General features: G+C 35.2%; 1 protein-coding gene across 2 annotated transcripts; it reads right to left on the reverse strand.

Moving 5' to 3' along the window:
• Positions 1-2,202: 2,202 nt before the first annotated feature.
• Positions 2,203-6,558, reverse strand: LOC106713417. Of its 2 annotated transcripts, none has more exons than XM_045685081.1 (4): positions 6,299-6,558; positions 4,945-5,027; positions 3,953-4,045; positions 2,203-2,560 (listed from the first exon to the last, which is right to left on the reverse strand). In XM_045685081.1, the coding sequence occupies exons 1-4, from the start codon at positions 6,356-6,358 to the stop codon at positions 2,455-2,457; spliced, it is 342 nt and encodes a 113-aa protein (XP_045541037.1). In that variant the 5' UTR covers positions 6,359-6,558; the 3' UTR covers positions 2,203-2,454. The 2 variants fall into 2 exon arrangements, with proteins under 2 accessions (XP_045541037.1, XP_045541038.1); XM_045685082.1 differs by having other exon boundaries at positions 3,953-4,076; positions 6,299-6,555.
• Between the last annotated feature and the right edge of the window lie 6,071 nt (positions 6,559-12,629).

Below are 12,629 nucleotides of genomic sequence, written 5' to 3' on the forward strand. Positions count from 1 at the left end.
TTAATTTATCACAAGAACTGGCCGCCGATAAAGTTATAGAATTGAAAGAAAAAGAAAATTCAAAAAAAGAACAAATAGTTATGGAAGTAGAAGCGACCAGACAACAACTGAATAATCTTTTTTACCAATCACCCATACAAAAAAACATTTTCAATACATCCAATGCTAAAAATCCGAGTCTAAGTATCACAAGGCATACTCTAAAATCTATCATAAATTTGTACGGAGTAGAAACATTAATAAAACTAAGAGTAGATGACAAATACATCACTTACGAACATCGTAATCCACACAAATTAAAACACACATTGGTAAATAAAAAACTAGGTTCAAACACACATAAAAATATAGCTTTAGAACAAAATACATTTGTAAAGTTAGGGGAAAATTCCACAAAAATACCAAAAACAGAAATATTAAGATACTTTGATGTATTAAATTTTGATAATACAAATTTTAATGCTGTATTTTATAGTATTATAGAGGATGATTTAAAAAAAATGCCAAATATTTTAGATATTCCTTGCAGTTACAGAAGATACGTAAGTAAATATAGTTATTTAAGGTATTTATATTGTAATGTACCTAAAGAAAATAAAACAGATAAATATGACTTGCAATTAGAAGAAGTGATTTCACCTATTTGCGAATTTACTTTAAGTATTTCTGATTTGCCTGTTTCTTGTACATTTGAAAATTCTATTGAAATATTTTGCACGGAATGTCATTTGACATTTAGAGGTTATGAAATTTTGAAACATTTTAAAGAGAAACATCACGAAGATATTGATTGGATCTGTATGAATTGTACAAAAGTATGTTCTGTACAGTCATTATTAACTTATGGTTGGTATCATAAATGTAAAATGTGCTAGTGGTCGTACAAAGAAAATTCGGCCATTGTTATATAATCAAAAAAACTTGAGAGGTGTCAAGGGACACCCGGATGGAACGAAGTTCCTTTCGATTAATTAGTGAAGGAACCAATGTTTATTCTATGAATAAAAAAATTAAGTCTTCACAAGAAGTACATTTTATTTCTATGAATTTTCGTTATATATTGTCACGTCGTTGCCATGGTGAAGTAGCGCTCATTCGTCGTTAACATAATTACTATAGCAAAAAGTGTCGTGACAACTTTTCGTAAGATTTTTTTCCCTCTAGCCCCCTTTCACAACGCGCGATAAGGAACTTCGTTCCAAAAACTTTTTTTTAGTAGCTGATGTTATATTGTATGAGAGAGTTTTACCAAAAATATTTTCTTATCTTCGTTGGCGCGAAATTAAAAAAAAACTTTGTTAGTAGCCTATATGTTCTTCCAATGTTCTACATCAGTGCAAAATTTTAGTGAGATTCGTTTAGCAGTTTGGAAATACGTTCTAAAACAAACATTTATACGTCTAAACTTTATTATTTAATAATATTAGTAATATTTGACTGAAATATTAGTCTAGGTTATATTTATTATATATTCAAAATGATTAAAGACTGGAATGATTTCTTTAAATAACATATTTGGCTTACATTTAAATACTTTTATTAAAATTTTCCAACAATCTAGGTTGATTGTTGGAAAATTTTGATAAACTCTTTATGAAACTTATTTTCTATTTTGTACATAGTTAACGAATTTTCTTCTAAAATAATCGATTGAAAGAAAATTTATCATTTTTTTTTGTATTCAAATTTATAATTTGTTTTTATCTATCTTGTGATATTGTTGAATTTATTTAATGATTTTTTAAATAAATAAATAGCATTAAGTTGTAAATAAAACGGGTTAAATATTTTTCAGCTTGTTTTATTTTATTTTCTTGTTAATTAAAAAATCTCTTAAATTAAATAATTGTTTGTAGTACTTATAAGTTAACTTTGTAAAAATTATACGTCGAAATTTAATTGTGTGAAGTTAGCAACATAGTGTTTCTGGAGCTAACTTCACCATAGATCAAAAATTCTCAAAATTTACAGACGTCATTACGCTGACGCTTGTATTAATGACCAGTTCACATTATTCCAGTTCAATTATATAATCCAACATTGGATTATATCTTGAATAAGATACATTCACACTGGAATGCATTCCAGCACCGTAGTGAAAATTCATTTTGACGTTTTAATCCAGCGTTGGATTCAGCAGCTTGACTAAAATAATGTAAACGGGGCATTAATATTCCTTTCATTCGACATCTACAGTCAAAGTTGAATTTATGGCCAGTGTTACTAAAAAAAAATCGATTTTAAATTAATCACATTGACCTCTACAGACTGGCTATACGACGTCGCATTTTGTGCCTATTTGAATTTGACATTTTTGGCGCTGATGGTAACGGTGGTGTGAATTCGAAGTAATAATATAGACAGAATTAAGTCACGTAATAACAGCCGCGTTTATATCGTAACGAAACAAAAGTTGTCATTTTCAACCAATCGTCTATCAATTTATTGAGATCATTAATCATCATCATCAAAATCGTAATCGTCAGAAGGTGTAAACAATCGCTCAGGTTCGGGTGTCACGAAGTTAGGCGGACAGCACACTTCGTCTTCGAGACATTGTCTGGAAAATATCAAGATTAGTAAGTATGGGTTTATTCTTCCTAATCATTTGAACAGTCAGATGCAGTATGCAGATTGTGTAGACCTTTGTGTAAAAGATTAGCAAAGAGATTATATACAAAGAACATATTCAAACCAAAAATCGAGTAATATATTTTTTTCTAATGTATTTTTTGTTTGTTTATTAATTGCTTAATATTTAATGTGGGGAATTGCTATGAAAAAGTAGTAGGCGCTTTGACGCAACAATCACACATCAATATTTTAACCCTATTTTAAATCATACTTCGAATTTTAACGGATTTCCACGGTGACAAAACATATATAACAACAATATTGCCATACCTTTCATTAAATTATAAAATCTAAAGATAACAGTAATGTTCTTTACACATATGCATATGATATGAATTAAGAATGTTACGGCAATGAAATTAATCGTTTACAATGCCATATTTTGCATACATTTTTATACTTCGCTATGAGCTTTATCGTAAGAATATTTATTATTAAATCCGAGAAGGAAATGCCGAATTAATCTGAATTTTAAATTCGGTATAATACCAGATTATAAATTTTCATATTTAGAATCGTGTATTTATGCATTTTTTTTCTTATCTATCTCAAAGGAATCCTTTTTTAAAATGTTAATATAACTATTAACCATGAAGGTTTTAACGTTTATAACAATGAAAAACACTGGCTTTTATAACACTGATTTAAACTAGTTTTTAATTACTCTAATCGTATTTCAAACTACAGAAATATTAAAATTGCGCAGGTTTTCACTGGTTATTATAAAAATAAATGATTTCATTGGTTTTTAATATCGCGTCACAACACAACAATTCATTTGTGGCCTAAATATTATGACAAATTTTGAACAGCGCGGTGTCATAGATTCGTACTTCCAGGAAACTGCCTACTGGCAGTTTCGGATCTTTTTTTTAAATATTTGTTGTTCGGAAAGTCATTTTGTTTTTAATGGAACGAAGTTCCTTATCGCGCGTTGTGAAAGGGGGCTAGACGGAAAAAAATCTTACGAAAAGTTGTCACGACACTTTTTGCTATAGTAACCATGGCAACGACGTGGCAATATATAACGAAAATTCATAGAAATAAAATGTACTTCTTGTGATGACTTAAGTTTTTTATTCATAGAATAAACATTGGTTCCTTCACTAATTAATCGAAAGGAACTTCGTTCCATCCGGGTGTCTCAACACACCTCTCAAGTTTTTTTCTATGTTTGTTTCTATTTTCTATGTTTAATAATGCCTTTATCAGCTCCAACCTAACTTCCAGGACGTGGTGCATCTTCGAAAATACACGAATCCTAAATCAGGAAAAAACGAAATGACTTTCCGAACGACCTAATATTACTAGTACTTACTTGATGTAACCATGTGGTACGTAGAGTGTGAAGTCGATGTACTGAGTACCGTAGTCACAGCGGTTCCGTCCCACACAGCTGCCGCCGTCTCCCCTAGACGTAATACAATTTTTTGATGTCGTTTCTACGAAATTAAAAATTATATTTTTAGATTAGAATCATAATTGAAAGTTTTGAGGTTTTGACGTTTATGCGAACGAACGCGCCATAAGCTTCAGCTGGCGTTGACTCAGTGTTGCCAATGGTATGACGTTCAGGCCAAAAATTACAAAATATACGGCCTACTGCCTCAACCCTTTGGTCCGTTGCTCGTTTGCCCCCTATAAAAAAACCCTATGAACGTAGCTAAATCTGCGATTTTTTTTTAAATCTACAGTAATTAATTGATTTTGTTTTAGAAATTTACTTTTAAAGCGTTAGGAGTGTCAATAAAATTCCGTAAATATCTATCTTATATATATAAAAGAAAGTCGTGTTAGTTACACTATTTATAATTCAAGAACGTTCGAACTGATTTAGCTGAAAATTGATGGGGAGGTAGCTTAGAACTAGGAGACATAGGAACTTTTTTATCTTGTATGCATTTTTTTATTCCGCGCGGACGGAGTCGCGGGTAAAAGTTAGTATTTAATAAAAAGAGAAATAGTCATTGAACGGCATTGATTTGTATCGGGAATAATTAAATTTATATAAAATTTTAATGCTTAAAAAGTTAAGATTTTTCTAAGATAAAGAGAGAAAATTTGCAAACATTTTGAAGATAATGTTGAAAAAAACTTAAAACAGTGTCATTAGACGAATGTTGTTAAATGTTTTCTTTCTTCCATATTAATATAGCTTTTTTACATTGTGTAAAAAGCCGTAAAGTGGGGCAAAAATTTTCATTGGCAACACTGCGATAGCTCTTCCAATCAGAATCAAGGGCGAGTAATGGCGCCAAGTGGCATAAAATTATTGTATTAAGTTGAAAATTATTTCTTTTAAATACCTACCGGTTGTTTCGGTTGTTGATTGTTCCGCTAGGATAGGATTCTGAGCCGATACTGCAATAAACAAGCCAGTCGTCAGAAAACAACTGTAAAAAATAAGTAACGTAAATAGGATAAGAGAAATGTTTGTTTAATCTTATTCCTACTACTTATATCTCACTAATATTATAAATGGGAATGTTTAGATGGATGTTTGTTAGAATGTGTCTCCGGAACGGCTCGACGGATTTTGATGAAATTTGTACGGCACAGATGTAGAACATAGTCTGGAAGAACATATAAGTTTTTTTTTAATTCCGCACGGACAGAGTCGCGAGCGACAGCTAGTCATAAGATAAAGCACCTTTTCTGCATTTGATTCCCTGTAAATATAATAATCATTTAAAAAACTTAGTTTCATAAAATTAATTCTTGGAGATTCTTTATTTTTTATTCAAATTAATGTTTTTTTCATTTATTTAATGCCAGTAGTTATTTTTGTACTTTTTATTTTTAAATCTTTAACATCATTTTTGCATATTAAACTTTATAAATTATATTTGTTGTTTATAACCACGTTCATTTATACATCCTTAAATAAGTTAAATATTTTTTTTTTTAAATAGACGACATCGAGTATTCGAATGTTTGGGCCAGTGGGTCTAGCACGAATATTTGTAACAATCGCCTTCGTATCGTCATCGTCAATAATGTCGAAATTAGTATGAGATGTTTGTTCTACTTTACGTCCGATACACTGCACGAGGAATACAAATTTTGTTGATGGCGACTGGCACAAATATTTGTACTAGGTAGTGTCACTGATTCCAATAAAACATCAAGATGTTTTCCTTTATCTTAATAACTTCGGATATATAAATTGAAAAACACGTTGATACACGGGATTCGAAACAAGGACATTCAGATTACAAGTCAAGTGATTAACCCCTGAGGCACAGACGCCATTTTCGACATGTGAAAAATTGACAATCGCTTATATGTCAAACGTGTACCAAACAATCCATCTATCTTACTTCTTACTAATATTATAAATGCGAATGTTTGGATGGATGGATGGATGAATGTTCGTTTGAAGGTATCTCCAGAACGGCTCAACGGATCTTGATGATATTTGACACAGATTTAAAACACAGTCTAGAAGAAGACAGGCTACTTATTACGTTTTTTTTTTTAATTCTGAGCGGACGGAGTCGCGTGCGACAACTAGTAGATTACATATATAAAATGGTTATTTAAGAATTAATTAAGTGTTCTTCCTTAGTGTAGGTTTAGTATTCAAAAATTACATTAAGTGATTCAAACCAATTATTTACGGTAGTGATTTTTATAAATTAATAAAGAAGTTAATTTGACTCACAGTGCGATGTTTACGCGCATCTTGTGCGAAGTCGACTGTCCATTTGATTACGATCAACATTACAATGCCATTTAACGCATCAATTTATTACTTGTTACATTATACGTTAATTAACATCTTACTCACAATATGATAACATCCTTGTTAATTACAAGTCACATATGCATGCCTATCATGTTTATATCAGTGGGCCTAGCAGGAAAATTTTCGACAAGCGACTTCGTATCGTCATCGTCAACTAGTCAAAATTATTATGAGATTTTTGGTGTATTTACCCTCGAAACAATGCATAAATAATACAAATTTTGTCGATGGCTATTGTCACAAATGTTCGTGCTAGGCCCACTCATACTAATCAAAAACCTAATCCATAGACACTAAAACTCGTAAATTCCAAGTTATTTCTAGTAAAAAAAAAAAATTCTCACATAACCTTAATTTACAAGACCACTTTATATTATGGTACTGTATTCATCAAAAATGTCAAATATCAATATTCCCGCCATATTTGGAACTTGACGTGCCACTGTTTTTTTTTTTTTTTATCGACAGTGAATCAATAGAGTATATACTCTTTGCAGTGAATTAATGTGCCAAAATAATAGTTTATATTAATTATTATAATTAACTCGAGCGTGGGAGTTAAATATAAGGATGGAGAATTATACCCAAACGGGGTACCCGTTACCTTTTATCTTACCCACCACATATAAAACTATATAAACCTCTCCATATAGGGCCGTGCTTTTAATGCAGCCGGTTAGAATACTAAGTAAAAAATACCTTAATATAAATATTCAACTGCGTCTGATTAAGGATGAGTTAATTACATTCAAGATTATCTACATTTCAAATCATTTATCACTCTTGATAATATTAAGGTGACTTTTTTCATGCGAATTTGATACTCTCCTATTTATTTTTGTAGCGTGGAAAATATTAGATAGTAGTAGACTTTTCTGTATGTAATTCACTCATACTGCTTCAAAATGACGCGCTAAAGCATTTTTAACCATAATTTTTTTTGCTTTATATTTTTCTAATCGGCTTCCCTAAACGCGCGGTACTATTTAGACAGTTGTATGTGTGTGTTGAGGAGGCTGAATTGCATGGAAGGTTCTTCCCTTATGTTTAACTGCCATGCTCGAATAAATCCCAAAATCCCCGATTCACCTCCCCTAAAATTAAAACTGCCTCCTACTCATATTGTGCTCTATATATGATGTTTGGTATTGAAAGATATAGCGTGGATACATCTAAATATTACGAAGTTTCGGCCAAGGTTAAGTTGACATCGTCACTGCCACAGTAATATAAATTACAGTAGGAAAGTAAACATGTTTGGTTATTAAATTATTGAGAATTATCTAGATTAGAAAGGTCAATTCATGTTTATACCTTTCGCGATATCAGGCTCTCGCTGTAGTATGTATTATTATACTAGATGTCGCCCACAACTCCGTCCGCGCGAAAATAGCAGAGTTTTACCTACCATTAAAACTCATATTATGTCCGGAGCCTTATTCGAGGCCTTGTAAACAATATTGAGATGACATAGTCTGTCTTCCGGCCGCCATTTTAGTCGTTGTAGTCCTCTTTACCGCTGAAATATGTTTTACCGCCTTCCGCCAAGTTCACCAGGTGCCGAACGTTGGAGTTCGTTTCATTGGTGTCTCAATAATCTGTAAAAGAGTAACTACCAGGCAGAATTTACTCAAGGCCTCGAATAAGGCTCCGGACATAATATGAGTTTTAATGGTAGGTAAAACTCTGCTATTATGTCCTTCCGCCGTTATTCGAGGCCTTGTAAAACAATATTGAGACATTGTTTGTTTTCGCCTGGTGAACAAGACGCCAATGTGATTTATTTTTTTTTTTTTTTTTTTAATTTATTTTTTTTTTTAATTTTTTTTTTTCTCTTTTTTTTTTTTATTATTATCCTTTTTTTTTTTTTGTTTTATTTTATTTTATTTTTTTTTTTTAATTTTTTTTTTTTTTTTTTTTTATCTATATATATATACATTTTTCTTTTTTTTTTTTTTTTTCAGATAAAAGTGTTATACAATCGGCTCAAATAGCGATCCTAATGTAACATTACAATTAGAAGTAATTGAATCTATCTCTTTATTGTAAAACTTTAAGAAGGTGTTTGCTGATCGCCAATTTGCTCTGGCTAATATTGTGTCTATTGGTTCCCTATCTGTCCAACCTCTGGAAGCCACAGCCGATCTTACACTCCCCGGGGTTGCATCAATACCGGCTTCGGATAAAATAGATTTTGCCCATCCTGAAATCATAGTTCTAGAAGCCGCTCTGGGCGGACCTCTAATTGTTATAAATAAATTATTTACTTTTGCCTCCTTACGTCGTTCTGTACTAATTTGGACTAACTTTCTAACCCAAAACACTGGATCTATATTTGTGTTATCTCTGTTGGAGTGCAGTTTCCAACCTGATTGGGAAAATGATACAGAATCAGTCTTAGACCCGTATAAAGGCCAGAATGTTATACAATCTGCCTCCTTGTCATCTATAAAGTTACCATCTGCTACACTAAGGAGAGTTAGGTCGTGTACTCTGCGTCCTGAGCATAATAACAATAACATAGCACATCTTCGTGATACTTCCCACAATCTTTGGATGCTAGAATTATTATTCGACAGCCAAGTGGTTAAGATATTTGCATCCCAAATGTTTGGCCTGGAACGATTCTTTGCATCATTTATGGCTATGGATTTCAATATCTGCCTAACCAAAACATTCGAACTGAGACGGTTACTGTCTTCTGTGTTACATAGCGTCGAAACAACAGACTTATGCACCAAAATAGTTCTATATGCTAACTTCTTCTTAATGTAGAGATCTGCCAGATATTGAGCTAAATCTGAACCCGTCGGACTCGTAGGATTAATACTAGAGTTTTGACACCAACTGAGCCACTGAGTCCACGCAGGTTTGTAAGTATTTATCGTTGATTTTCGCCAACCTGCTCGCAATAACGACTTTTGTTGCGCTGACCAAAGCTCTACTGCCTTAGACCACCCCCACATTTCCATATCTCTAGCGTCATCTTCTGCACTTTTGGAGGGGGGTGGCCTGTTGACATGTCTATCAGCTTGGTTTCTAGCCGGTCCACTGTGAATGGGGGAGGTATTGCACGCGACTTCAGGTCGGCTCTCCAAAACGTTTGCGGCCATCTCGGTGCTACTATTATGTAAGTTCCTATCGCACGATTGAGATGCATTAGCACTTTCGGGATAAGATTCGGCGGGGGAAAGACCCATGCCAGCTTGAATTTCCATTCCCAGGCAAAGGCGTTGTGCCCCCAAGCTTCGTGATCCCTCTGGTCCAAACTCACATATTTTGGTACGACGTGGGCTCGATGTGATGCAAACAGGTCGACTTCTGGAGTGCCCCATTTCCGAAACACAATCTCCGTTAGTTGAGGAAGGAGATGCCACTCGGGTAGAACAGCTTTTCGAGAGAGGCGATCGGCGACATTGTTGTACATTCCAGGGATGTGATGCGGAATCAGGTAAATGTCGAATCTGGCAACTATTTTGAAAATTTTGTAGGTTAAGCTCATCAGCTTCATTGAACGACACCCCCCTTCGTTCCTCAGATATGCTACGACGGATTTGTTGTCGCATTGCAGCAGTACTGATGAATGACTCAGATAAAGGGCAAATCGCTCTAGACACCTTAGAATGGTTAGCATCTCTTTCAAATTCGAATGAACTGGTTCTTCTTCGTTTGTCCAATCGCCTCGCACTTGTACACCATCCAGTTCGGCTCCCCAGCCTACGTCCGCTGCGTCGGTTGTCAGGAAATGGGTCAACAGCGGTGGATGAAGGCGGGCAGACTTGTCGCAGTTTTGATTCCACCACTTTAACTCCTCTATTGCGTGATTGGGGAGAGGAGCACTTCCCTCTAACATTCTTCGCAGCATGCCGTTGCAATGTGTGAGAAGACAACGATAGTTTAGTCTTCCGAGGGGTACCGCTAGTCTGGCAAAGTTCAGGGTCCCCAATAATTTCTGGAGGTCCTTTATTGATGCGTGTTGTTTCCTCAACAACTTTGTAATCATAGTTCTTATGCCTTCTACTTTCTTTGGTGGCAAGCGTTTTGTGTTTTTCCACGTATCCCATTCTAGACCTAAATATTCTATGGACTTCTGAGGACTTAGGATTGATTTTTCGGTATTCACTACCCAGCCCAGCTCCCGTAGGGTCTCGAGTACAACTAGAGTTTGTTTCTCGAGTTTCAACTTGTCCTGACTCGCGACTAAGAAATCGTCTAGGAATACAACTATCCGGATTCCGTGCTGTCGTAAGACTTCCGCAGTCCAGTTTGTTAGAGTCGCAAACGCTTTGGGTGCTGTCGACAGACCGAAAGGTAAAGAGGTCATTTGTAACAATTGTCCTCTGTAAGCTAGTCTTAGGAAACGGCGATGTGAGAGTGCCACAGGTACATGATAATAAGCTTGTGTCAAGTCTATTTTTATTAACCAGTCGTTCGGTTGTAAAAACTCTGGGATTCGATGAACTGAAATCAGTCTGAATTTGGATAGTTTTAGAAACTGATTCAGTCTTTTCAGGTTGAAAATAGGGCGCATAGTGCCGTCGTTTTTCGGGGTTAAAAATAGGGTAGACAGAAAACTGGGCGTTTCGGGGCAAAACTCTAAAATTCCTTCCATCAATAAGTTTCTTATAGTTCGATCCATTTCCCGAGAGGGGGTAGTTTGATAGGAAACTTTGTTGAGGCACGGCAACACAAGAGGCGGACGTGCTTGGAAAGGAATTTTGTATCCCTTTATTATTTTGAGTAGGGGGCTTGGAGCGCCTAATTTCGCCCAAGTTTCCACAAACGTCTGCAATCTGCCCCCTTGAAACGGTTGGGTTATGTCAAAATCTCCTATTGAATTTTGCCCCGCTTCGGGGAGCACTGGTTTGAGTAGCTGGCTTTCTCGTATTAGGGGTGGCTTGAACTGAGGTAAAACGCTGTTGTTTAAATTGGGGTCGAAAAAATCTTTGGGTTCCAGCATAGCCTGGGAACTGATAATTATAAGGAAAAGGTTGTGATGGAGCGTACGAGTGCATTTGAATATATGGCTCAACTCCCTGAGGAGGTTGAGAGCGTGGAGCAAACGGTGCCGTGGGGCGACCGGTCTGTTTATAGTTGCTGGGTCCAGGTTGCGCAGCCCGGGGACCAGATATAACTCTCTTCTCTTGCGCAGAGAAAGAGGGACGTGAAAATATTTTATTAATACCTCCATTGTTCTTTAAAAACTCTGTGAATTCATCTTTACTAAACAAAAAGTCGCTAGACGGAGGTATCTTTTTAAGACACGATTTTAAAAATTTATCTCTTACTAAATTTAAAATTGATTCACGCCTTTGTTCGATTACGTCAGCTCTTCGACCACAAAGTAATTGTAAACAGTCGAGAGAAATCTTTTGGAAATCACCCGAAAAAATGTCTTTAATTTTCATAAGTAAAGTCTCTTTATCGATACTCTCGCTATTGTTTACCCATTGTAACAATTGAGAAACACCTGTTTTTAGAGCATCACTTTGCATAATTATCGCATGAGTAATCGCACCGAATGACCTATCTGTTCCCGCTAATGAGTTTACTTTGTCAAATTGTTTAATCTCGTCATTTACTTCCAGTTCAATGAACCCTGGACGAGAGATGTAAGATTTCTGTATTTCGGAGTACCGCACATTATTCCAAATTTCCGATTTAAAATGTTGTAATGAATTTAAAAGTTCTAAATGGTCTATAGATGTTTTAGGAATCGAAGACTCTTTTACGTTAGTCGTTAAATTAAATTCGAATTCGAGGGGCGACTCGGCAGGAGCCTCGGTAATGGATTGACTTTGAAACATGTCTTGACCGAGAGACGGGTCATCGATGTTCGTAACTACTGGCGGTTGTTGCTGTAGGTCGTACGAGTACCAGTTACGTGGAGGGAACGCCCCGCATGATAAATAATTTTGTATTTGACTTACTTGTTCGGCAAGGTGTTCTAATACCTTACTCTTTTTGTGTTTTCTTCCCTCTCTGCGCGGCGCTTTCCTCTTACGGCTCCTTCGCAGATCTTCGTCGGTGCTTGTAGTTGAGGACGAAGACGCCTGGCCCACATTTTCTTCACTTTCAGACATAATTCCTTTCTTGAAAAGAACGACTATCAAAACGGGACTACAACTTCTAAGACTTATTTAAAACTTTAATTAGAAAATATACACGAACGCTAGCAGCGTTAGTAGTCTTCGCGGCACGAAAGTCAAGACGCCAATGAAACGAACTCCAACGTTCGGCACCTGGT

The sequence above is a fragment of the Papilio machaon genome, chromosome 28 (genome assembly GCF_912999745.1).
Source record: "Papilio machaon chromosome 28, ilPapMach1.1, whole genome shotgun sequence".
Classification (NCBI taxonomy): Eukaryota; Metazoa; Arthropoda; class Insecta; order Lepidoptera; family Papilionidae; genus Papilio; species Papilio machaon.